The sequence below is a fragment of the Columba livia genome, chromosome 2 (genome assembly GCF_036013475.1).
Source record: "Columba livia isolate bColLiv1 breed racing homer chromosome 2, bColLiv1.pat.W.v2, whole genome shotgun sequence".
NCBI classification, from domain to species: Eukaryota; Metazoa; Chordata; class Aves; order Columbiformes; family Columbidae; genus Columba; species Columba livia.
The window spans coordinates 46,776,582-46,801,642 of NC_088603.1; the positions used below are offsets into that span (position 1 = coordinate 46,776,582).

At 39.8% G+C, this 25,061-nt stretch overlaps 2 protein-coding genes across 3 annotated transcripts in view; one reads left to right on the forward strand and one right to left on the reverse strand.

Annotated features, from left to right (window-relative positions):
- Positions 1-9,855, reverse strand: part of NPHP3 (nephrocystin 3) — a 30,294-nt gene extending 20,439 nt beyond the window's left edge. For both annotated transcript variants that reach the window (XM_005505574.3, XM_065051717.1), the window contains exons 1-7: positions 9,284-9,855; positions 8,388-8,513; positions 6,981-7,131; positions 5,342-5,494; positions 3,870-4,003; positions 2,989-3,149; positions 905-1,052 (exon numbers count right to left, since the gene is read on the reverse strand). In XM_005505574.3, the coding sequence (XP_005505631.2) occupies positions 905-1,052; positions 2,989-3,149; positions 3,870-4,003; positions 5,342-5,494; positions 6,981-7,131; positions 8,388-8,513; positions 9,284-9,631 (1,221 nt within the window). In that variant the 5' untranslated portion in view covers positions 9,632-9,855. The remainder of the gene's footprint in view (positions 1-904; positions 1,053-2,988; positions 3,150-3,869; positions 4,004-5,341; positions 5,495-6,980; positions 7,132-8,387; positions 8,514-9,283) is intronic.
- A 143-nt stretch (positions 9,856-9,998) lies between these two features.
- Positions 9,999-25,061, forward strand: part of TMEM108 (transmembrane protein 108) — a 255,485-nt gene continuing 240,422 nt past the window's right edge. Inside the window, exons 1-2 of the mRNA XM_065051721.1 lie at positions 9,999-10,414; positions 13,210-13,301. The gene's annotated coding sequence lies outside the window, so the exon portion shown is untranslated. The remainder of the gene's footprint in view (positions 10,415-13,209; positions 13,302-25,061) is intronic.

Genomic DNA, 25,061 nt, shown 5'->3' on the forward strand with positions numbered 1-25,061 from the left:
CAAGAACAACAAGAAAATCTTCTATATGTACACTGGTGATAAATGAAGACTAGGGAAAATGTGGGCTCTCTCCAGAAGGAAAAGGGAGACCTGGTTACCCAGGTTATGGAAAATGCTGAGGTACTCAATTACTTTTTTTGCCTCAGTCTTCACTGGCAAGTGCTATAGTCAAACCACCCAAGTCACAGAAGGCAAAGGCAGGGGCTGGGACAATGAGCAACTGACCACTGTAGGAGAAGACCAGGTTCAGGACCATCTAAAGAACTTGAATGTGCATAAGTTCATGAGACCTTATGAGATGCGTCTGCGGGTACTGCAGATTTCTGCGGGTACTGGCAGATTTCAATATAAGGAAGAAATTCTTCACCATGAGGGTGGAGAGGCACTGGAACAGATTGCCCATAGAAGCTGTGGATGTCCCATCCCCAGAAGTGTTCAAGACCAGGTTGGACGGAGCTTTGAGCAACCAGGTCTAGAGCAAGGCACCCCTGCCAATAGCAAGGAGGCTGGAACTAGGTGATCTTTAAGGTCCTTTCCAACCCAAACCATTCTATGATTAATTCTATGATCTATTTTCAGATGGGAGGAATCCCTCTGGAGGTACACTTCTTTCTCCTCAGTGGCTACAAAAGTACCTTAGATAAATAACTTTGCCATTTAAATGGCTAAACCCAGGTGAGAAATTCTATCCTTATAAAACAGGGATCTTTTTTTTTCTGTGAAAATGTAGTCGCTTTTTTCCTCCCCTGCTAATTAAAATTTCATAACATTCATAAATTTCAGCTTCATCAATCTGCTCGTATAATGAGCACTGAATGTAATGCAATTTCTTCTAAAATCTGGGATTGCTAGTACTTGAGGTTGTTTATAGCAGGGAAATTCAACACTCTTCAAAATGCTATACCTTTGCTTTGTTCATGGAAGAAATTTGCTCAATTAGTTGTTGCACTGAGACGGAACTGACTCTGCCATCCTCCTTTCTGTGGTAAATTAGCCGGGGCTTTTCTTCTGGATTTCTCAAAAAGGCTTCTTCGCAATCCTCCAACAAACAACTAGATTGGAAATCAGCATTCTTGTGCTATATTACACTGCTGTAGTAAACAGTTCAATCAACAGGAGCTCCAAAGCTGGGTTTCACTGCAAAATCTAATTCAAAAGTCACATCTATTTACAACAAAGGGCAAGAAAATACTTCAGCAGAGAATTTAAGATAAACTCTGAAGCAAAAAAGAGGGAAGAGAGAAATATATGCTACTTGTACCAAAAACATTTAAGCCATTTATTAATTTCCATTATTATTGCTTTGTAAATTAAAAGCTGATCTTCCTGTCATACCAATAGGTAGAGTGAAAGGTAATTGCCATACATGGAAAGAACATGGATTCACACAGAATTAATAAGCATCATATGCATGCTCTGCTATCACTTATTTGAAGGCTCTGTTCTATTCCTTGATCTTTTTAGGAAAAGTCCTTTAGTACTTGTAGAAGAGTCTTTCAATTTATAGGGCTTGAAATACACACCTCTAAACCCAAAAGCACTTTGTATTTATACATGCGAATGATATCTATGGATATCATTCCCAAAAATCTATTGCTGTTCCACAGAAGGAATGATACAACTCTGGAATGTCTCAAATATTATGTTCTTTATATGAGCACTACAATTTTCATCACAGTCTATCTAAAAGAAACTCTCTAAATGAACACCGTGGGGAGGAACACTTTGTGGTGGTGTTTTTTTGTTTGCTTGTTTGGGTTTGTTTGTTTGTATTTTGTGTATGTGTGGTTTGGTTTCAGGTTGTTTCTGTTTCGGTATTTCTTTCTTAAACACTTGTGACCCATATACATAATACTGAGTTATTTAGCAACAGTATCCCCTCAGAGTGCCAATATACCCTCAGCAGCTGACATTATCTTTCCAAGAGCATAAATGTATGGCAGCCTAGTCTTATCCCTCTATGAAAATGAATCAACATCTTCTGTGGTACCTGGCTGTTCCCTGAAGCACTCCACTGTTGTAAATCTTAGCTACTAGTATCTTATACCAGGATTTAATTCTCTGCAGACAGATGTTTTATTTACAGAAACAGGTCTAGCTAACACAAGAGCTCTAATAACATAACAGTATTTGAAATCCCTGGAGTCCAAAATCTACCCCTAATATGAAACTTAAAGCACACTAGTACTTTCAGATTTTTGCATTCATACAGATGTTTTGGAATTACCACTCTGTGATCCTTAATATCAACTTTTCTAATCCTTTTTTCTCTCTTCTTTAGCAAAGGAACACCCCTCCCTCCTCCAAATATCAAAACCAAACTCTGCCCAAAATTCCCAAATGCATAACAGGAAGAGTCCTAACACAATTCTAAAAGTATCCCTTAGTTTGTTGTTTTTCATTTGGTAAGTCATGTTTCTTCTTCTAGAGGGTCAGGAAATTACTCACTGAACAAACAGAACACATTGCATCACCATTTGTCATAAAACATCATGACTCCAGTACATTAAGCTGTAGAAAGTTTGCATAACATACCACACAGGAGAGACATGAAATCAGTCCAAAAAATAGCCAAAGATAGAAAATAATGTGGCAGAATAAACTCAAAATACCACAGACAGATGTAAGTCTAGATAAGCAAATGAAAAACACTGTGGACATTCACACCAGGCATCTTGAACTCCTAAGACTCCAGAAATACCCACGACAGAGAGCTGCCCTTGAAAAGCAAAATATTTCTGTATTAGGAGGACATCTTTCTGGCTGTATTTGAAGAGAATCTGTAGCTACAAGAAAAAGGAAATGATACAAAGCTGATATATTCTTTTAACTGTCTGTACTAGCAAACCTAAAGTTTGAAGGAGTACCACTTAGAAGACACTAGCTTAGGAAATGTACCAAGCAAAGCATCACATACATTTTAATATGCTGTGCATTCAGCATGAATTACCGGTTTCCATTTGCTTAGCTAGTCTGAAAAATACTTACCTTGGCAAAGTTAAATGCAGGAGCAAAATGACTACCGAACTTTTTTCAATTTCCCATTTTATTACATCCTTAAGAGGCCTTTCATTTTCTGCTGAAAAATTAACAACTTGAAAGAAGTACCCCATTGTTTCACAGATTCTCTGAAGTTTTGGTGAATAGTTCTGAAAGCAAATTTTAATAACAGTGCTTTACTACTAAATATGCATGGCACTAAGGACTTACTAGATAAATCTCAGTTTCTTTTCTCTAGGAGGTTTCTTCCCCTGAAGTCCTTGACAATACTTTCACTAATTTCACTGCAATCAGGCTACACCTACTAGAGAGGTACTACAAGTAGTAGGTACTACAGAAAGTGCAGAGGAGGGCAATGAAGCTGGTGAGGGGTCTGGAGCACAAGTCAGATGAGGAGCAGCTGAGGGAACTGGGGCTGTTTAGCCTGGAGAAAAGGAGGCTGAGAGGAGACCTTATCGCTGTCTACAGCTACCTGAAAGGAGGTTGTAGCATGGAGAGTGTTGGTCTCTTCTAAGTAGCAAGTGATAGGAGAAGAGGCTTTAAGTTGAACCAGGGGAGGTTTAGATTGGATATTAGGAAAAAATTATTCATGGAAAGGGTTGTCAGGCATTGGAACAGGCTGCCCAGGGAAGCAGTGGAGTCACCATCCCTGGAGGTGTTTAAAAGGCATTTAGACAAGGTTCTTAGGGACATGGTTTAGTGCTAGAGTTAGGTTATGGTTGGACTCAATGATCCTGAGGGTCTCTTCCAACTGAAATGATTCTATCCTTCTACTAAAGCTTCAAAGAAATATTAGACAAATTTCCGAGTAAATATAATAGTGGAAACAAAACAGCATGTAAGTTAGCATAAGTTTGAGAGGTACTCACTCTAATGAAGATGTCCACTTCTGTCTGAGTCTCATCAGTACTAATAATAAAACATCTTACTGTGCTACTCCACAGCGAGTGGGAAAACAGAGGAGTAACTTGTAATAAACTGGCAACAGCAGCATCCCAATCATCTGTCAATGAAAAAAAAAAATGCCAGTCTAGAGATCTTCACAACTGATTATACTACATAACAGATAAGTCATCACCTCTTAACTTTACAAATACTACATTTTATTTAAACTGGTAGTAACATTTCTACACCAATTTTATGAATTTGAATTTAGAGAAGCCTTATCATCTGATAATGTCATATAATTAATAATGTTGCAAAACAACGATGTTAAATATATTCATATTATCATTACAATGATATTTCCTTCAAATAGGTTTGATTAAATGTATCCACAAAATCAAGCTGATAGTTGTAAAATGAGTAAAAATATGCATGAATAATAAAATCATTCATAATAGTCCATTATTTTTTTCTCTCTGGATCTGCATGCATTTCAATTAGACCACGAGAATAAACAACAAACAACACTATGGGGACTTCCTCTTCTTGAGATAAAATCCATTGCTTTCTGTAGTACTGTATGTCAATTCCATACAGAAGCAATGAATTTTAAAGCTTTCTTAGGTTCTTCATTTTGTGGCAGGTCATTCTTTCAAGATAGGAATAGGTTCTCCTTTTAGTACCACGATGAATGATAAAAGGCTTAGTGGATGAAGCTGGAGCCACCACAGAGCAGACCCTCCCCTCCCACTTTGCAGGCACAGACTTCTGAATCAGAGCCTGAAGGATCACAGAAAAAAGGATTATATTGCCAGCAAAGTCAACCATATGCAGAAGGGGTTCCAGTGCCAGGACAACAGTGAGGAAAAGCAGAACACCAGAAGACAATTTACAAGAGGTCATTTGGAAACAAAGTTCACAAGCAACAATTATTGATAAGAAATTATCCAACACTGATTCACATAACAATGCATACACCCTGGTCTTGCAATCAGATTTTCATAAATGCCCCCCTAAGTAGAGTCAAAACGCATGCAAATCCAATGAAAAAACCAGGGATGTAGTTTATTCTAATGCGAATGTAACATTCATATTCAGGAAGTAGAGAATTTGAATATAAATGGTAAAAAAAAAGCCAGCAGACATTAGAAGAAAGATTAGTATCTTCCTCAGTAAACACAAGCAACAAAATGGTATTTGGTTTACTTACAACAAAGTACCATTCGTTGCTCTTTGCTACAATCACTGCTGCACATACCACAGTCCCTAAGTATATTAAACATAACTTAGCATGTACAGCTATAGCTCCTTTTATTTTTACAGAGAAGAATTCCAAATAACTCTTCAACCAAATAACCCCAGAATGGAAAGAAATGGAGATAAGGAAGAACAAAATTACTTAAGAAAAATTACATAGAAACCTATAACCCCAGCAAAACAAACCACCATTACTTACCCCTGTTTATATTTGCAAATGGTCCCTCAACATCTATGGAGCTATGAGCAAATTCAGGCCCTCTGAATGACTGCTGAAGCTGCATCATACTACCCATGGATGGCTCACTTCCCAAAACTCCTCCATTCCAGTATTCAGATTGTGCCCCAGTAGCTAATAATTGGAAAACAACAACAAAAAAAATCCTCCTCATTGTCACTGAAAAAGATATATTGTTTAATCTTAAATACTCCAGCTGAAACCTACTCCCATTTGCCACTGAACATGATTTTTTCTCCTTTAGAAGATTTGCTCACACCTTTTTGTCCTGTAGTTCTAAATGGGAGCTTGTCCAAAGTTAATGAGAAGCCACACTGCTAAAGGATGAGGTTATTTGTTAATATTTGTCATATGGATTGCTCACATCTGTTGGGTTCAAATGTTGATTAGCATTACAAATCAGAAAAACAGTTCACAGTATTGCTGCAGTCATTTGTGCACATGACAAAATTGATAACTTTTTTTCAGGAATGTTCCAGCACTGAAAAAGTACGAAGGGGCTGTAGGTCAGGACTGAAATATATTTTCTGTGCTGTGCGGAAGAGCCTTCCCAGTTCTTTCTTCGTAAGATGCTTGTATTACACTTCTGCCAATCAATATACAACTTTCAAGACATTAAATAAATCTTTTGTGGAGAAAATCAGGAAATTGAAAAATACTTAGAAAAGTGTAAGAAGCGAAATACAAATTCAAAAACTAATCTAACACAAAAGACAGAAAAAAATATGTAAAAGAAAACATGACTATCTGTACCACTAAAGTTCATCAAATGCATAATTACTATTCAAAAAGCCAATCAGTGCATTTTGAAATATTTCTGCTTTTAAAGATTGCATATTTATATTCCTGCCAAGATGTGACTGTGGATATAACTCAACAAGCAAAACAAAGGTTATGCAACAGCACCTGCATGCAGTTTCTCCTCAGTGGTGCAAGAAGCAATGGTGGCCATCCTTAAGAGCGTTAAGGTGCCAACTGTTTGCTGCAACTGTTGCTTGATTTTGAATCAGAGGACTGATCACATACCTATCTGAATCCTTCTCATGTTGGCAAATACCTCTTACAGCACACACAAGGTTTTGGCTTTTATGACATTATATTTTCTAGGGCTTTCCTTTCAAAAAATTATTCAATAAAATGACTCTTCTGTTCATATCATGTTTGTTAAATATCTAACTCTGCTATTCCGTAAAGTCCAGCAGCTGAGACTGGCATACTTCATGATCCATAGACAGTAAGTCTACCTAAGATTCCCTCTGGTTTCGGGTGTGCATTTTGGATTGTTTGGAACGCAATCTTTTCAGATCTAGAATCAGAAAACTCAGAATTGTTCATAGAACAATTTTTTAAAAAATGTACAAGTCACACTGTCTAGACAGTGCTCTGTTTTCTTCATCTATTCATTCATAAGACCAGAAACACTGGGTTCCCACAATCTAAACCAAGCTTGAAAAGTCAGCTGCTTTTACCCTTCAAATTACTTTGTTGCTTTTCACTTGGATTAATAAAACTTGTTTCAAAAGAACATAAATATATGTATTATGCTTTACTATTCAGAGACTTCAGTCATGTCCCGAAACAAAATGCTGGGGATTCTTACCTGTAACATCTGTACAATTATCATCAGAATCAGACTCTTCAGGATCAAACACATGGATTCCTTGGGCCTGCAGTCTCTGAAGTTTTGCTTCTAACTCTCGTTTGGCCCTCAGTAAGTCCTGAATCTCATTTTCTTTAGTTTCTCTAAAAATCTACAAGCAGGAAAGAAAAATAAAAACCATAAACCTTTTAAAATTCAATAGCAGTTCCTGAATTCATGTTATCTGCTTTCAACTGGAAAAATAAGTTTCTAGCATGCCATTAGCAGGCAAAAGCAGGAAAATGTGAATAAGAAGCCATCAGAAGCCTATAAGTGAGCAGAAAAACATAGTTTTAAACGATCTAATTTTAAAAATTTTACCATTTTAAACCTTAGAGTACTCTTCTGAAAGACAGAAGTCTGCATTAGTATAGGAAGTTCATTAAAAATGGCAAGTAACTTTCTTCACATTTTAAAGTTTATTGTGTTCTAAAATCACTACATATAATAATTTTTTTCAAAGTTCCCTTTTATTATTCCATGTATTTTTTTTACATTTCCATATAATCTTGTATTTTCTTGTTACTGTTGCAGAAATTTAAATTTCCTAAGACAGAAAGTGATCAAACATCTCCAGCTGTCCTGATTGTAAAACCTTACGATCACGTGAAGAAGAAAACACAGACTTAGATTTAAATTCAAATAATCGAAATCTTCAAGTCTCATTTCCTTAAATACGGTCAAAACCAACCCTCTTTTTATATATCTGCCAAACATTAACGCCTGTTACGATTAACGATATCAAGAATCTTGAAAACAGTGAAAAACCAGGATGTATTGCCCTATTTTGGGTGGCAGAACTACCATCATCTGAAGGAAGGGAAAAGCAGAAGTATCACCTTGGCCTTTCAAATCATCCTTCCAGAAAGTGAAAAGACTTTTGTCTTTAAGTGGCTATCATATTTTAGTGGCCAAAAGAGATGTACTATTACACACTTTCTTTAATGTAAGCTATAAGTGTTAAACATGACAATGTTAAATATAAAATCTATTAAAAAAAAATGGAATTCTGTGTTTATACATTCCTTCAGCATGAGTCAGATTACAGCCCACGTTTTCTTTTCACTCTCAAATATGAATGTATTCCTGTATTCAAACAACGCAGGAATTCAGTTTAAGACGCATCACTGCATATCCTCTTTTTAATATTTAAAAAGTTATTTTCTATTTATTCCTCATAGTTTTACAGAGAATTTTTCATAGGAACATCTTAAAGGAAACAGACAGCTACAGCTATGATACTGGTTTTTTTTTAAGAAGAGAGGTCTTCATGAAAGCTGTTGGAGAAGAGTTCATTGGAGGAATGAGACCAAGTGACATGTATCTTTTTTTGGTTGTTTTCCCAGAAAAAGAAAAATCAAGCCATACCTTGAATTGCCTTTTGACCTTGTCTCGATCATGTTCAAAAGTAGCAGCTCTCTCCATGGCTTGGTATTTAGCCTCTAATGCACTTTCTTTCTCTCTAAGTATTTTCTGGTACGTTTTCTGAAGTGCCTGAAAACATTTAATATACCATTTTTCCAAGTGAAAGTAACAGCTGATCATAGAATCATTTTGGTTGGAGGAGACTCTCAGGATCATCGAATCCAACCAAAAACTAACTCTAGCACTAAACCATGTCCCTAAGAAACTCGATAACACCTGTTAAACACCTCCAGAGATGGTGACTCCACCACTTCCCTGGGCAGCCTGTGAACCTGAAAACCCTTTCCTGAAGAATCTTTTCATGCCTGAAAACCCTTTCCATGAAGAATTTTTTCCTAATATCAAATCTAAACCTCCCCTGGCAGAACTTGAGGCCGTTTCCTCTTTTCCTATCACTGCTATTTGGGAATAGAGACCAACACTCTCCATGTTACAACCTCCTTTCAGGTAGTTGTAGAGAGCAAACAGGTCTCCCCTCAGCCTCCTTTCCTCCAGGCTAAACAGCCCCAGTTCCCCCAGCTGCTCCTCATTAGATAAAAGCCTTTAGATTACTTTCTAGGGCTGACTACAACAACATTATCCCAGCATCCCACATCTCTCCTTACTCTAGCGAAGATGTCTGTGCATCGTGCTGTCCCCATCCCCAGCACCACACCCTGACGGCTCATCAGGATGGCACTGGGGCACAAGCCATTTCCCCACCATCCTGCCTTCTTTTGGAAGGAAAACCCATCTCAACCACCACCTCCGTGCCACAGCTTTCCCGGGAAGCAGAGCAATCCCTTCACAGCCTCTCACATGAAGACCCTGTTGGGTTGGACGAGGGCGGCAGGCGCTACCTGGAGCTCAGCGCGCAGCCGCTTGTTCTCCCTGTCCAGTTTGGCCTCCTTCTTTACCATAGAGGCCACCTCGTTGTTCTTGCTGACGCGGAAGATCTCGTATTCCTTCTTCAGCCGCTCGTACTCGGCCACACACTCCAGCTCCTGCACCGAGGCCGTCGACTTGAAGCTGGCCCCGATGAGGCCGCCCGGCCGAGAGGCACCGACGCGCCGCAAGGAGCCGCGCAGCAGCCGGGCCTTGGGCTTCACCTCCACCGGGATCTCGCAGGCCTCGCCGCCGCCGTACGTGTCCTCGATCACCTCTCCGACCCCGCCCGCAGGGCTCACCAGGGACGACGCCGTCCCCATGGCCGGGGGACGCCGCAGTCAAGGGAGGAGGGGGATTAACACCGAGGGGAGGGAGCGATGCCTCCGGCGGGCCCTGACGGCGGGGACATGCCCGAGACGGAGTGCTCTGAGAGGCGGCTGCTCCCCGCCCCAGTCAGCGCCTCTCACCGCTCCCCCAGCCCGGCCAAGCCGCCGGCTCTTCCGAGCCCGTGGGCCATGGCCCGCTCCTTGCGGCGGCCGGACGAGGAAGGGAGGGCGGGAGGAAGCTGCCCTCAGGGCCGCCTCCCTCCCTCTGCCCCTCCCGCCCCGTCCCACGGCGGCTCCCGCCCGGGATGCGCTGCTGGAGCGGCCCGGGAGGGGGAGCCCGACCCGGCCCTGAGGGCCGGGGAAAGGCGGAGCGGGAGGGTCCTGGCGGCGGCCGAAAGGCGGGAATCTGCTCCTCTGAGGAAAAGCGAGTTTCTTTTTTCCATTCCCACTGGCACAACCTCAGCGTGCACTGGAGAAGCCTCAGCCCCTCCCGACTCTGCCATCTGGCTGAGCACAATCAACCAAAAAAGTGTCCATTTTCTCCTCTGAAAGCAGGGCCTGGCAGGGTTTGTCACCGGCCCCGAAGCCCACAGGCTGTGCTGCACCCCGAGCTGGTTCCTCTCAGCCAAATGGGCCCACAGATTGTGCCACAAGCTTCTGTGCAATTGAGACCCTGTGGGGGAATTATCTCTCACCACGCTAAAACAGGGACTTTTGAGACCAGTTGGCACACTCTAAAGAAGAACTGGGAAGAGTTGGTGCTGGATCCACCAAGAAGTAAGTGCTGGGTAATGGTGCCGTGTCATGCCTGTGGTCAATGCCTGTACCTTGTGCTGCCTCCTGGCTTCGTCTGAAACTTGTGAATTCTCTGTTTGAACATCTTCCCTTCCAGGACTAAGGCAGTCGTAAATTATCTGCCCCTTAAATTATCCTAATGCCATCTTCCACTCTGCCTCTTCAAAAAACCTTGTCTGGTTCCTTCACCCATCCTGGAGATTTGTGAGGAGTAGATCCCTGATGCTAAGGAGAACATCCATCTGTTCCCACATCTCAGAACCTGCCCTACCATCAGTGTCAATAACAAAAATGTCGCTATTTTAAAGCAGATTTGCCTTATGTAAGTGCCAGGTTTGTCAGCCATGCCTGGGGACGACATCGCTTCTTAACAGGAGGAAAAAAAATCTTAGAAATAACCTTCCAATGATACATACCTGAATTTCAATACCTATTGGAGAGGAAGGTTACTTTTGTATAAACAGAGAAAAGGTATTGCTTATTTCCTTGAGTAAAAAAACAACAACAACAACAACAAAACCAAAATACAGAGCAAAACAAAAAAAACACAGAAAACCCTCATAACCGCTAGGTTTTGGGAATATGTACTGTTTGCCCAACTTTACCCATTTATTTTCATGAGGAAAAAATAATTTGTTGTCTGAATATAATTTATGGTTACATTGATGATCTGTTCCAGTTAATTCCTGTTTCAGTGAAAAAGACGGATACTGAATATATGACAATTGTGGGGAGAGGAAGGGTCCTACTATGTTTTCCCTAATATTGACAATAACATAGCCTGCACAGTATTAGGTGATTCAGCAGATGGGCCTGTAATGCTGTAACAAAGCAAGGCTCTTGGTTTCTTCATTTGCATGTTGGTATCACGCTGTTTCTTCACTTCGTTGCTGTTTGAGCTCTGGGAATAATTAAAAATACATTCATGCTGGTGCTTGAGCTGAATTGTTCTCATATTCTGAGTTCGTGTATGTCAAAATATCCAAGCTTTAAGCCTAGAATAAAAAGTGTAGTATTGTAAGAGCTCCTGGATTCCTTCTAATAATCCACTTGACATTAATACATAGATTGGAAGAACTGTGAATGCTGCTTCTGGGTGCTTTACAAAAGTCTTATGGATAGTAGAGACCACATTAACAAAACTCTTTCTAAACAGAAAAATTGCTCTGCTTCCCTGTTGCTTCATGGATTGGTTTTCCTAATGTTTAGAAGTCAGAATAACTTGCTTCAACATCTAATTTGTAAACTAAAAAAGATTGCTTTAGGTCACCGATTATGACATTTCAGAAAGAAATCCAACTATTCATTGCACATACATTGGAAAGTGTCTCAGAATATCTAAGAATGCCGTCTTACCTTTAAAAAATGAATTGACCCAGAAAAATGGATTGCTGGATAAAATATCAAGTTATTTAACATTTGCCTCATCATGTTATGTTATATTTAAGCTTCATTTGGAGCAAGCTAGTCCTTAGTCCTGGATCATTGATGCTGGGTAAATTGTGCCATGAAGTTCTTCACTACTCAGTGAAGATATTTGGAATGGTTGTAAAGACAAACAGTGTTTGAGATGTGCTGTGTGAACCCTGGTCAGCAACTATGCACTCACCAGTTGCTCACTCATTACCCCAGCTCAGCAGAATAAGGAAGAGAATTGGAAGGGCAAAACCAAGACAAACTTGTGAGTCAAGGTAAATACAGTTTAATTAGTTAAGGAAAGAGAGAAAAACACAACAAAACACACAACACAGAGGCAGTCACAGAGGTGGTCACTCACTACCTCCTACCAGCAGACTGATGCCCAGTGAGTGTCTGGGGAACAGCTACTTTGGAAAGGCTACCCTCGAGTTTTATTTCTGAGTGACACATTATATGGCACGGAATATCCCTTTGCCCAGTTGGGTTCAGCTGTGTCTTGGCTGTGTCCCCTCCCAACCTTTTTCCCATCCCCAGCCTACTTGCTGGTAAGGCAGACTGAGAAGCAGAGAGGACCTTGATGCTGTGCAATAGCTGAAACATTGGTGTGTTTTCAGCACTGTTTTAGTCACAAATCTAAAACACAGCATCATAGGGGCTGTTATGAAGAAAATTAGTGCTCTCAGCCAGACACAGAACAGATGTATTTGTCAGATGAGGACCTGCACTTTGTAAAGCTGCTTCATTACTTCAGCTGTAACAGAACCAGACTTTCCGTCCTTGATCCACATAATGAGGAGTACAGTACATTGACTGGTTCTCTGACAAATTTACTCTTCTACCTATCTCTTCAGGGTCAGTATGCAGCCCATACTGGTCCACAATGGAACAACTGCTCTGCCAATGTTCTCCTTCTACTAAGACTATGTTGTTGGTTTTGTTTGGGTTGTGGGTTTTGTTGGTTAGTTGCTTGGTTGTGGTGGTGGTGTGTGTGGTACTTACAAGCCCATGGACTTCTTTGCCTATGGCATAGACAGTTTTGTAAAAACATTCTAAATACGTCATTTTCTGTTATGTAAAATCTGATGGGTTACAGTTTAAAAACATTTATGTGGCATCTGCAGGGGTATTGCTTTTGTCTCTGATATTTTGTCCCATCCCTCGAAGTGTTCAAGGCCAGGCTGGCTGTGACTTTGAGCAACCTGGGCTAGTGGAAGGTGTCCCTGCCCATGGCAGGGGGATTAGAATTAGGTGGTCTTTAAGGTCCCTTCCAACACAAACCATTCTATAATTCTATGATATACATCATATTACCACTTTTTTTGTTCAATTTTCTTACTTTTGCCCTTATTTCATTTTAGGGGTTGCTGGTGACCATTAACAAAATCTATGGGTTTAAGGATCTGTTCCATGGAGAAAAGTACAGCTACAGGAACTGGGCCTCTGAAAGAAGGTTGGTTTTTTACATGCATTATTAGGTTGAGCTCCAAATTAGCAGATGTACCTTTTATAAAATAATATATCTGATGTGTTGTTACCTATGCATTCCTGTAAAATTTAGTGTACAAGGTCAGGATACAGCAAGATAAGAGGAAGCTGAGGCAGATTAAATATAAGAGTTGCTATGATTAGAAAGAATGTTGATAATGGCCTGTAAGTAGAATGTGCTTTAAAGAAAGGCCACTGACCTAATTTCTGCACAACATCCTTTTTGTTAACTCAGGTGCTGGAGTGACTTTTAAAACTATATACCGCAACCATAAACAAAGTGTGTTAGAAGTCTTTCATAAATCACTATTAAACTGTTTGTGCCTGCACTAAATCAAATTGATAGTTTTTTATTATCTCATTCATTATTCAAAAATCTCTATGTCTGTTTGAATACGATTAAGAAAGTTCCATTGAGGACATGCAGTGAAAAGGTATAATATGGTAATTTTAAAAATATTAGTTTTGTCCTGAGTTATATATGATTCTACTTCCCTCTTTTTAATGACGGTGACAACCTTGCTCTAGGAGGTTGCTTGCTATTGGACTGTTCTTTATTAACTTGTTGGCTATTCCCAGTACTCTACCCTCTGCAGGAAGTGCAAGCCTGAATAAGCCAAATGACTGATCTACTTACTCAGCTTCTTTCTTTCATATAACGTGAGGCCTGATGTAAAACACAATGAAGTCAAGGAGAATTTTTCAATTGGGATTATCTGTTTTGAACCTGGTACTCTAGTTGTTCCATAAGAGCCTGAAACTGCCACATCTTAGCTCTGAGCATGAGAATTACTTTGTTGTCTCCACCCTGTTGTGGCACCTGCATTTTGTTCATCTACATTAAAACCATCTGCCTCTGTCCTCCTCTGAGACCTTCATGCTAAGCAGCTGCAGTTCCACGATTCACCAGCCACTATGACTGGTGTGTAGGGTTCTGGAGCTGTGTGCAGCTGAGGGAATGTCTGCCAAAGGGTGGGGAGGTAGAGGTCCTCTTCCCTTTTTCATGAGACCCAGCATGGCTGAGGCTATGTCCATCATTGTGACTGGCTTAAACCTTGATGGTCTGTGTTCTGACATGAAAATGCATAACTTGGGTTCAAGTAATTAGAGGTGTTGTGAGTATAGGAAACAGACTAAGAAACTGATTACTGAAACTGTTTATCATTAGCTTGACAAGTTGGAAATTTACATCCCTAAGCAAGACTTTGTCATAAAGTTAAGTTTTAGAAGTAGGGCTGTACAACTGGAGTCATAGAAATGTGCTGAAAATGCCAGCTAAAGTCTTAAGATATTTTATTACTATAGGCATGTTTATGAGAGTCTCTAATGCATCTGCTTTTTCTTCTCAAGCTAAAAATAATACGCTATACAGGTGGTTAATTGTAAACTGCCCAGCAAATTCAACCTTGGGGCATAATTCTAAGTTCAAATAGCTATTGAACTTAACTGTGTTTCACTCAGTAATATTATTACAGTCTGTCAAGTTGAGATCATCAGGTTCTTTCAAGAGTCCGTTTGCTAAGAGGCCAGAAAACTACCTGGAGTGGAGATGATAAAAATAAATAATAATGAAGGAGAGGACATCTACTTTTAAATGCTCCCATAACTTTATGTGTCATGGCCTTTCACCACTAGAGGACAGCAAGACCTCAGTTGTGTGAAGAGGTGGGAGAAAAGGAGAGAAATAGCTTACACAGAGTGTAGAAAGTATTAATTCAGAAGTTACATGCTTCTAGCTATACTCAAGCTTCTTAAAGAATTGAGACAGTTTTGGAAGGTGTTTCAAGACCAAATACAGAGAAGACACTTAAATAAAAACTGAAGTCTTAATGTAGTGGTTTGGCTATCAATCATAATGTTATTTGAAAAGAACAATACTAACCAGTTTTGCGAGCCATATACTGTTTCCATTAAATGCATAGACACTTTTGTATTGATTTCAGTAAGAACAGGGCTTTGATTTGTCATCTCAAATAAGTGGTAGGTGTTCTGATTTTTGATGAAGGAATTAGATGCTCTTATGTAGGAAGGTCTCAGTCGATTATTTAGAATGGAAATAATAGTATGAAACCACTGGAATCTTCTACTTCCACACCTATCTGTTACTTTTACCATATTTATGTTTGTAACTTGTAGTGCAAGGACTCATTAAATGTTTCAACATCAAGAATAGTGTGGCCAGCAGAACTAGGGAAGTGATTGTCCTCTGTATTTGGTTCTGGTGAGGCCACACCTCGAATCCTGTGTTCACTTTTGGGCCCCTCAATACAAGAAAGTCATTGAGGTGCTGGAGAGAACTCAGAGGTTAACAAAGCTGGTGAGGGATCTGGAGCACATATCTGATGAGGAGTGGCTGAAGGAACTGGGGCTGTTCAGCCTGGAGAAGAAGAGGCTGAGGGGAGACCTTATCATTCTCTACAACTACCTGAAAGGAGGTTGTAGCACAGAGGGTGTTGGTCTCCCAAGTAACAAGCGACAGGACAAGAGGAAATGGCCTCAGGTTGCACCAGGGGAGGTTTAGAGTGGATATTAGGAAAAAATTATTCACAGAAAGGGTTGTCAATCACTGGAACAGGCTGCCCAGGGCAGTGGTTGTCACCATCTCTGGAGGTGTTTGAAAGACATATAGATGAGGTTCTTAGGGACATTGTTTAGTGCCTGAGTTAGGTTAATGGCTGGACTTGATGGTCTTGAGGGTCTTTTCCAACCAAAACGATTCTATCATTCTATGATAAGCTATAAGAAATGGATTCAGAACAATGCAATTCATAATCAGAACCAAACTTTTCTCCTTCATGGTTTCAGTGTGTCAGACAGACATACTGATGATTAACCTTGTTTTATCTTTATGGCAAGTCACTCGGTGACATTTCTTCATTAGAGTTCAAAAGGGGCTTTGAAGTGACCTTAGTTTGTCATAAGTCTGAACTGGGTTTTAGCTGAAAATTCCACAATGAGTTATCATCTTAGCAAGAAGAGAGCTATTGAACATCCTTTTTATCATCACTGAACTTAGAAGGACATCTGAGATTTTGCAGTCTCATGGTCATTTCATCCCAGGCCAGTTGGATTAATATTGTGTGTGGTCACAATACTGAGGAACAATTAATTGTGTGGGAAATTATCAGAAGATTGGTGAGGAGGATTATAAACACACTCAAGTGGCCTGCAGCTGAGGTGTAGAAAAACACATACATCATACTAATTGTTGTTTAGCCTCGTATATTGGACAAGTAGAACATCTGTGTTTTGATAACATAGGCCTATGATAGACTTAGAGGCACCGTGTTGAACATGCTTGAAATTCCTGCCCTGCTGTGGGAGATCAAAGCACAGTGGTAAACTATGCCTCTGCGAATCCCCTAAATAGAGGTCCAAAGAAACAGCAAGAGCAAGAAATATTAATGGCAAGCAGTCACTGTTGCTATGCTCTTCATTGCTTCAGGCTGGAGCCACAAAACTACAGTGGTGCATAACAAGGGATGAGTATAGAAGAAATATGCTGAAGATTGCACCTAATAATTTTTAAGATCGCTTAGGAGTGCTCTTTACAAAACCTTCCTCTGTTAGTGGGAATGTGGAATTCAATAGGACCCAAGTGAAATTTCTTGAGTATTTTCATGTGGTATTGTTCATACCCAGAACATCTGCCTTCTTGGCAGAGCTGAGTGTCCCAATAGCTCATCCTGATCTGGTTTTGCAAATTAGGCTTCCTAAATCTGACCAGAATTTTCTTCAAAAACACGTGTCAAACTGATGCAGACACCCAATCTGAAAGGCTGATACCTGAGTGGGTTCACTGGCTTCTTTAGCCTACAGCAATTCGATCCTGCATCATTTGTTTCCCAGAAGGGTGTCCTGGCCAAGAGGCTGTAGAGAGCACTGGGTTCGGACCTTCTGGAACTGTCTGGGGAGAACTAATATGTCATATGGCAGAGATTGCATGGTTTATGGGGCCAGAGAGAAAGAACTGTAAGGATCATTATTATCTGATTCAGAGATTAGGACTCCTTCTCTCTTCCAGAAAGCTAAAAAAAAGTCTTGTCTCCAGATGTACTCAGTTATACCCAGATGGGGCTGAAATGAACTCTTACTGAATTTTAGATGTCTGATTCCGGGAGGCACCTGAGATCTCAAGAGTGATCAGGTATAAAACATACCCATTCTGTAATGTCGTTCCTTTAGGAAGCTATTGTGTCTGTCCTTCAGTATTCTGTCTGTGGTCAAGTGTGACTCTTCTCTGTGGTGTCTAGGGAAGCCAGACATTGCAAGTTATGGACTGCAGAATAAGGGCATGAGACTTAAGAGGTCTGTGTGACAATACTAGAAGATTCCATACCTTTGCTTTCTAGAGCAACCTTTATTCAACAATGCAAATGGTTACAACTCACTAAGGTATCAATTTAGCAATGTCCTTAATCATGCCTAATCTGTAATTATGTCAGTATTTACTTTGATATTCAAGGGCCTAATCCCGTCCTGGTGTTTTTTCTTGTGCTTGGTGTCACTGTTATTTTCAGACACAAGCAATTTTGCTTTTAGGAGTTACAAGGACAGTCACGTAGTTTTTTTTCTGACTTGATCAAATGTAGAAATTATGTTTATATCTCGTGAGAAGAAGGTTGGCTAAAAATTCCCATGCTGCTAGGCTAGTGGTAGAAGTACCAACAGAGGTGTGGCATGTGGGATGTTGAACACCAGGTTTAAAAAGATAAATACTAGAAAGCGCCCCAGAAGTTCTTAGCATATATATCTGTACTGCTGATTTCAGCTATCAATAGGTCGCTGTAAAGGCTTAGATGGTCAGAACTCTTGCCTTCCAGACAAAGGTCCTTCTCATCTAGCTGAAAATTAAATACTAAGTTCCTTTAGTTTTCTCTTGATCACTCCAGTTTTACCTGTGTAGCTAGAAGACCTTACAATTCAGAGATGCTGCTGAATTTTATTATTTGTCCTGCTGAACAGGATATAATTTCAATAAATTAATCTGGACAGTGTAGCAATTGCTGAAATGAGTAAAGAATCTTCGGTATTTTCCATGGAGTTCATGTTGTTAGAATGAACATATAGTTTGTGCTACATTAATTCTGCGTGTTTGAGCTGAATCTGACAACCACATGATGTAGAATTTTATTTCTAAACAGTTATGTGGCATATTTGTGAAGTCAGTTTATATAGTTTCCTAAAAAATTTCTTGGGCTGATTGGCTAGCAGGTTTTTTAGCACTTCATTGTTTATCGTATTTAAATTCTATATACGAGATGTGCATTGAAACCAAATGATGTTTCTCTTTTTATAACTGCAGCAGATTCTGAATGTCCTGAGGCTGTAACTGACTGGCAGACAGAGAGATTAGATAACCATTGCATAATAGGAATGGCTGGAGAACAGTGGAGCTACATACACTCCTTTAAACATATGTCATTTAAAAAATGTGACTTGAATAAAGAAAGGTTTTGTAGTCATATATATATTAAATTAAATTACATCTTATTTAGACACACTAAAGCTATGTTGTGGCATTGCTGAAATTAGAACAATGGGCTATAATATGGCAAAAGGTGTAGTTAATTTTTCTCTGAAACATTTGAGGCATGCTATTACAGTAGCTCTTCTGGGACTGCTTTAGATTGAAGGTGTAAAGGTCTGTGATTACATTGTGGGTTCATGCCACAACTCATCTTACTTCAGGAGTTTTGTGGCAATGAACTGTGACCAGACAGAATGGGAGGAAGGAAAAAAAGACTTGCCAGTGGTACACACAGCAGAAATGTGCAATTGTGGAGTTTTTCATGGCATGTTAATTGGTACTTTGTGTCTCCACATTTGGAGTGACTTCAGTTTATGAGTTGTGAAAATGTTTATGTATCTGGAAACACAGCATATTCATTATTGGATAGGAAACAGGGTTGTGATATTGTGAGCTTCTGGAAATCTGGGATTGGGGAGTATCTCCACAGTGTCAAGTGGTACAAGTTCTTATCAGGTAAGGCTGATTTGTTGTTGTACAGTGAGACAAGCTGAAGATTGTCTGCTGTGCACATGCTAATCAGCTCCACTGTACCTGTGCACTGAGTTTGATGTTGTAGAAAGCATCAACTCAACATACATCAGTTTTGGACCCCTCACTGCAAGTAGAACATTGAGGTGCTGGAGGGCATCCAAAGAGCAACAAAGGTGGTGAAGTGTCTGGAGCATGAGTCTTATGAGGAGCAGCTGACAGAACTGGAGTTGTTTAACCCAGAGAAAAGGAGGCGGAGAGGAGAACTTATGGCTCTATAAAGCTACTTGAAAAGCGGTTGTAGCGAGGTGGGTGTTGAGCTCTTCTCTCAAGTAACAAGTGGTAGGAAATGGCCTCAAGTTGTGCCAAGGGAGGTTTGGATTGGATATTATGAAAAATTTCTTCATGGAAAGGGTTGCCAGGCATTGGAACAGGCTGCCCAATGAAGTGGTTGAGTCACCATCTCTGGAAGTATTCAAAACACGTGTAGATGTGGTGCTTAGGGACACGGTTTAGTGGTGGACTTGGCAGTATTAGGTTAGTGGTGAGTGTCTTAAGGGTCTCTTCCAACCTAAATGATTCTATGATTCTATCTGCTCAGGTGCAGTGCATCTGATCTGTATGAGACATACTGGATTTACAGGTTATGGTCAACAAGCTACAGCGTGTCTGTAGTATTTGTGTCTGTGAAACATGACAACTCAGTTTTTGCACAGCAATTCTATTTGCTTGTGCTTTGTACCTGGAGCCACAGCATCCCTGCAGTACACATTGGGGCATTTCACAACTGCATACGATATTACAAGCAGACATGACTGAAAACGTTTTGAAGAGTTCGAAAGAAGGGACATACTGCGTAACTGTTACTTCATCTTTGAAAAAGTTGTTTGCTGTGCTGTCGTTTTCCTTCCACAAACTCGTTATTTCTCCCTCCCAAGCTTGGGTCCCATCCCATTCCATCTTTCATCATCTTTCAGTGCATGCCAAAGGAATAGTAAGACAACCAGATAGCTACTAGCGGGGCCTCTTCTGCTGCTCAAGTACAAGTGTTGCAACAGCCAGACATTTCTCTGCATTCCTATAGGTATTGCGCTATGCCACAAGTCTGACTGCTATCTGTGCTTCATCCCCACAGTTCCTAATTCTCCTAATTCAGGCACAACTGTGCTGTGTGAAGGGACTTCACATATGGTAAAGGAAGGAGAAAAAGATAAGAAATATCTTTTTGGCCTGGAGTCAACATAGATGAAAGTATCTTCTGACAACTGGAAGGCTGCAGTCCCTCTTATTATCGTGTCTGTGGTAGGAAGCAGAGCACAGGTGCTGCAAATCACTGGGAAAAAACAATGCGAAGTGTTTGGTGTGAGGTACAATCTTTAATACCTGCTGGTATCCTGAGTACATTAGAAAGCTGACTTTGCAGTCACAAGGGTTAAACTTCTTTTATAAAGCTTCTGCTCTGCACAAAGCAAGCAAGCTGTAGTGAGAAGAGAGACCTAACTCCCCAGAGCAGTTTCTAACAAAAAAAGCAGGCAAAGTCTTTTCTGTGGTTTTCTACTTGTTTTTAAAGGACCTTTTATATTGACTTCAAAGGGAAAATATGTATAAAACACTTTCTCAATATATTTATAAACAGCAAATTGTCACTTTATTCTTAAACAAGGTAAATAAAGCCAGGAAATGCATACCTCAGACCTGTCAAAAAACATATTGCCTTTAAATCAGAAGAAACATTTCACACTGCATCTTCTGAACATTTTCACTAGAGCTCTGTCTGGTAATGAGACTAGTCTTGGAAACAGTAACCCTACCTAACTTTAAATTGTTAAATGTCAGAGCTGGGCTTATGTTCACAATGAAACTAAATGATGAACAGCACCAACGGAATGACCTTTATTGAGTAAACAATTTGTTGCAGTCTCTGGTGAAGCCTTTCCATTGACATGACTTTAGATTAGGTGATACATTAGAATAAACACTACTGATATCTAACAGTAGAGGAAACATTCAAAATATTACTTTATTTCCCCATCCTCCCTAAAGGCTGTCACTTCATTCTCATGCACCTGATAAAGAAAAACCCAAGGCTACTCGAAACATTCAGAGTTTTCTTTGGAAGTCAATCTGCACGGCAGTGAAATGGAGAGTAAAGGGCAACTCCTGTTCTTCCTGCAACACCTATATTGTGTACACAGACGATGGAAGAAACTAATTGTAGTTTCTGGGTTAAGGGCTAGCTTGTGTCAGGAACTCAGGTGGCAGTGAGCTTTTCCCCCACAATACCTGAATAGCTTGCAAATGAACTGGATACAAATGAAGTACCTTTGCTTTGGGATATCATGGCAGTGCTTCCTCCATGCATCAGGAACACTGAGGTAGGTACTCATATTTAGTAAACAGCAAACTCAAGGTGTTTGGTTTCAGAAACAAACCTCTCCAAATTTCTCCTGTTGGCAACGTGACAGTGCCATTTAGGAATTGCATTCCAGGGTCCTTAGCCATGTTCTCTGCAGGATGCACTCAGGAAATGGGGCTGTGTCTTTGTTGTCCTGTTACCGTTTAAGGCTCAGAGTAACTTGCTGCCCTGGAGAGGATGCTGCAGTGTTTGGATTCATCTTTTCAAAGACCAAGATGTCTTTGGTCAGGCTCTAAAACAGAATGGTGTTTAAGTGGCATAGTTTGTTTTTCTGAGCACATGCAAGTGTATGTTCCATATGAAGTGTCTCCTTAGGCACCAGGCACTTTCAGAAGGGTGTGAAAGCAGAATGCCAGCCTAAGAACACAGCTCATACACAAATGACAAGAGCACAGATGGGATGCAGTGCCTGAAGCCCACAGGGAATGAGCAACAGAACTGAGCAGGCATTTTCTTCGATGATGGTTGGGTAGTGACTGTGTGCTTGGTAGTGGGTTCTGATTTTGTATTTCAGTGCAGTCATATGAATTTAGTTAGTCACACCTTAGGGAAATTTTCATATGCTAGATGTTTGAGTATCTTGCTTTCTTATACCATGTTTCTATTATCATCATGGGAAAAGCATTGGAGTCTTCTTTTGTCAGTTATTTAAAACAAACTGGTGAAAACCGGGTACAGTAAGCAATCAGGTCTGTGCTAAATGTTGTCCAAAAAAAGTTGACAAATTCAACAGAGAAAGTAATCAGCCCTTGCATATGGTACATAAGTGATTTCTTTTTGAACTTGAAATCTATCAACAAGTTTCAAAGGTAAAGATAATTGGTTTAGACATGTTCATGCTTCTGACATTAGTCTAGCTCTTTACGTCCTTTTATAGGTTTGCTCTTGTTTAGCTGTCATATGTATAATTTGTGATCTAGTTTTTCAAAACATAGAAGTTTTGCTACAGAATGTATTAATGTATAAACCTACACATAGGGAGTGACTGAAAAAGCGGTATACGTCCCTTGGAAACCAATATCATCACTTTGCAGAATTCCAGCTGTGTGGAAACGATGTGAAACTGTTTGATTGCTTTTTCCAGTAAGTGATGCATGTATATTTGGTTACCAGATACATCTAATGTTCGTCTAAAATAACCTGTGCAAGACTTGGTGTATTCAGCAGGATGCTTGTCAGTGTTCAAGGTCCTGTGGCTGGGTGACCTGCTAGAGCTCTCGGAACAGCAAAGATGTTTACGGGAAGACAAAAGGATGGAAGGAGCATGAGGCTGCAGGGGAGCCAAGGTAGAAACAGGAGCTTGCCCCAGGGCAACACGTTTGGATATAAGTGAGGAGATGAGAAGTGGTTATTAACAGAGCTTCATGCAGCTACACTTCCATATGGTTAAGCAGCTGTGTGCTTGCTACTTTCAAAAACACATTTCCTATTACAGCTTGGAGCTGATTGGTTCAGAGATGCACTCCAGGCCACAGCGTAATGAAACAGAGCCTTGCTTTCTACTCGGGTGGTGATATTTTAATTAAACACCAGGTAAAATATTAAAAAAGCTTCTAGCTGACTTAGAAATCTAACCTACTTTTCCATCAGATTTCTTAGAACGATGTTGAATTGGTCTTAAACTCTATTTGAGCCAGTGTGAAAATGGGGCCTGAATACCTGTATCTAATGTGTACCCGTATTTATTTTAGAGAATCCTTGTGTTTGTTAGGAAAGGTAGAAAGTAAGAAATATTATCATTGTGCTGTTCCCTTATATCACTCAGGCTGGCTTGTGAAGTTGAATAGCAAGCAGTAGTATTGGCAGAAGGGAGGAGACAATTAACTAAAAGCATAAAGGAGAGACCAAAGGGAAAGATATTAAGTGCCCTGAAGAATTATTATTCTTAATACATGATTCTTTTCTAGACTCATAATAACACCACTGAGCAGACTATTCTGTTCATTTTTGTACCTTAAAAGTCTACATGATAATTTACACAGATTGGAGAACCTTACCTTTTATGACTTCACTAATGTCTGTTTTAAATATCGTGTTTGCTTTTGATGAAAGAAATATTTGTGTGTGTGTGCGTGCCACTTGGATTTCTTTTATTCTTTCTTTTCAGTCACTCTTGCTTTACTTAGCTATAATGCTTTAGCTAAGCATTTTAAAATAATACATATTAAATAGATTTAATATTGAAACAGAATAAATTTAGAAACTTTTAGGAAGATGGTGACATTTTAAGTGCAGTTAAGAGATGTTTGCTGACACGTCTTTACTGAGTGCCAGAATATACTGGATAACAAAATTATAAAGAATTTTGAGATTATGTAATATTTGGATTTGAGCTGCTCTTCCGGGCTTTAGTTCCTGAGATAAAATACATCCACTTCGGATGTACTTCCAGCAGCTCTTGTTTTTCTCTGTTTATATCAAGTATAAACATAACTGAAGCATCTGTGTGCACGTATAGGTAAGAATCACTCATCCGTGGCTTTTCTGCAATGCTGGTACAGGTGGCAGGGCTGGCAATCCACAGCATTCCCTCTTTAGGCCTCCCTGTCTTCGTCATGCAGGCATAATTCCTGCAGATCCGAATTAGCCTGAAATCTGTGAGGAGAGAACCAATCCCAAACAGTACCAGAAATGACATCTCACCTTGGAGTGTGGCTGTGACAAGAAAGGACTTTCTACTGTTCATGTTTCCATTTTTGCAGAGAAAAAGCACAGTCTGGTTGTAAATAATCTCTTTACATATTCTGGGGGAGGGATGAAAATTAAAGTGTAATATCACACATGGCACCATTTTCATCACACTTCAAAATTCTTTAGGAAACCACACACTTCTATTTATCCACTTATTTTAAGAAAAACTGTGTTAAAATACTTCAGTTAAGATAAAAAGCATAACTGAATGTCCATTTTGCTTAGTCATATTTTAACTCAAAAAACCTGATGTTTGTGGAAAAATGTTGTACTGCATCACATTTCTAAACCCACTGTTCATACAGTCACATAGATTATATCCAAAAGGAGAAGCTGAATCTTAAAGAAATGACTCCTTAGTGTTCCACTGAGATATGTACTCACTTTGCCAACAAATGTGTGTTCCATAACAAAGCAGATTAAAAATAAGCTACTTGTGAAGAACTCTAGACATTTTTGCAAGAATATCAAGAACCACTACAAAAATCACTGCATATAATAAGATGTAAACAAAGACAACTACTTTTTTTTTTGAAAACAGAAGTAAAAAACTCTCTCCTACAAAAATCTTCAAAAAGAAGAAGTAGGATTATTTCAGTTACACTGTTCACATAATA